The sequence below is a fragment of the Serpula lacrymans genome (assembly GCF_000218685.1).
Source record: "Serpula lacrymans var. lacrymans S7.9 unplaced genomic scaffold SERLAscaffold_7, whole genome shotgun sequence".
In the NCBI taxonomy this organism is placed as follows: domain Eukaryota; kingdom Fungi; phylum Basidiomycota; class Agaricomycetes; order Boletales; family Serpulaceae; genus Serpula; species Serpula lacrymans.
In genome coordinates, this window is record NW_006763296.1 from 1,253,807 (window position 1) to 1,255,554 (window position 1,748).

Genomic DNA, 1,748 nt, shown 5'->3' on the forward strand with positions numbered 1-1,748 from the left:
AGTTCACTACTCACTACTACTTGTGATTCAGTGTGGTCACAACACTTCCCACTGCTACCACTGTCAACTGCTTTCATCGTCACTTGTCACTTTTGAAAGTGATTGTCATCCCTTTTGATTAGAGTCTTTCTGAGCACTACAGTCTGTGTGTCAGGAGCTGCTATCACTGGGAACTTTGTCACCTCATCATATTGTCATTCTCAAACCTACCTTGTGCTACGATTAGCAAGGTAGTGCTCGTCTATACTCGCCACAAAGCCCCTATCTTCCTGCATTCCAACTATCCCTCCTCCTCAAAACCATACACCCATACATCTTTGGGTTTTACTTTGAAGGATCAGTATACATATCACCCCACGAACAACCAGACCACTCCACTGTTCTAGGAGGCAAAGCCCATAAACAAGTTCCATGGAATCTGGGAGGATTGTGTGTTAGTTTGTTTTTGTTTGTGGTTTCTTCTAACAACAGTTCTCATCATCGACAATCGGAGCCCACCACAAGGGGTGGTTTCCTTCAAGCTAAATACCAACCATTTCATCGCCATCACTGTCTAATTTATCATCTACACCTTCTATCTCACCCACTGCTTTATCTGACCCATCCCTCTCTTCCAGTAACTCAATTTCTGTACCAGCTTCTACTCAGCAAGCTTCGCATTTACCCCCTATATTTTTCACTATGAATCAACCTACTACTCTCTCAGTCATCACTATGCCAATTCCTGGCACTCGTTATGCTCCTAAGAAGTGCAAGGGAGACTGTACTCGTGTTAGGGATTTTGTTCTTCACTATGAGTGCATCTGTCATGCAAACGATGTCACTGCTGACAATGAGAAATGCTCAAGCATTCTCCAATACTGCTCCACATATGTTCACAAAATTATTGATGGAATGAAGCATTCATTACGCCCTCATGGAACAGTCTCAAAGACGAAATTCTCCAGTGATTTGATGCTGCAAAGGCAGAGGCCAAATTTAAAGAGCATCATCTCAAACAGTTGGTTGATGCTTCGCACAAGAAGAAAATGGGCTCTCTGGATGATTTCAAGAGCTACATGAGGAAGTATGTTCGCGTTGGTGGATGGCTTCTTGCCAAATCAAAAATCACTGAGGACATATTCAATCGCTTCTTCTGGAAAGGACTACCCAAAGCCCTTCATCATCACGTTGAAAACAGACTTCTACAGAGGGATCCTACCCTTGATCTCTCCCAGCCTTTCGTCTTTGATGATGTTGTCAAAGCTGTAGAGCATGTCCTTCGCAGAGATCACTTTGATGATGAAGATTTTGACTCTGATGATTTGGATTCAGACTCGGATTCAGAAAACTCTTCCAGTTCTTCGGACGATTCTTCTGACTCTGACAAAGAGGAAGAACCACCTCGTTATATCAGGAAAACCACCAAGCAGAAGAAAGAGAAAAAGCGCACCTCTGAGACAGAAAGAGAGAAAGTTGTTCAGTCCTTCCAAGTCAAAGAAAACCCTTCACTCTTTAGATGAAGAAGAGCACACTGCTGTCAAACAGGATGAAGTAGAAACCCTTATCAAGAAGTTGGGTTCTATGACAATTGAAGATCCTAACTATCCTCTGCTCTACTATCGTGCTATCAAGCTTGACACTGATGCTTGACTTATACTTTGCCCTCCCACTTTCATGAACCAGTCAGCCAGACCATCTTGATCCTCTCAAGGAAGCAGCAACTTACCCACTCAGCCTACTGCTCCACCCACTGCCACTCTGCCTAC

At 43.6% G+C, this 1,748-nt stretch overlaps 1 protein-coding gene across 1 annotated transcript; it reads left to right on the forward strand.

Annotated features, from left to right (window-relative positions):
• Window positions 1-950: 950 nt before the first annotated feature.
• On the forward strand, window positions 951-1,502 carry SERLADRAFT_349242 (uncharacterized protein; the record flags this gene model as incomplete). Its single annotated transcript, XM_007318556.1, has 1 exon — window positions 951-1,502. A coding segment is annotated over one exon (552 nt), but the record flags the coding sequence as incomplete, so codon positions are not given.
• Between the last annotated feature and the right edge of the window lie 246 nt (window positions 1,503-1,748).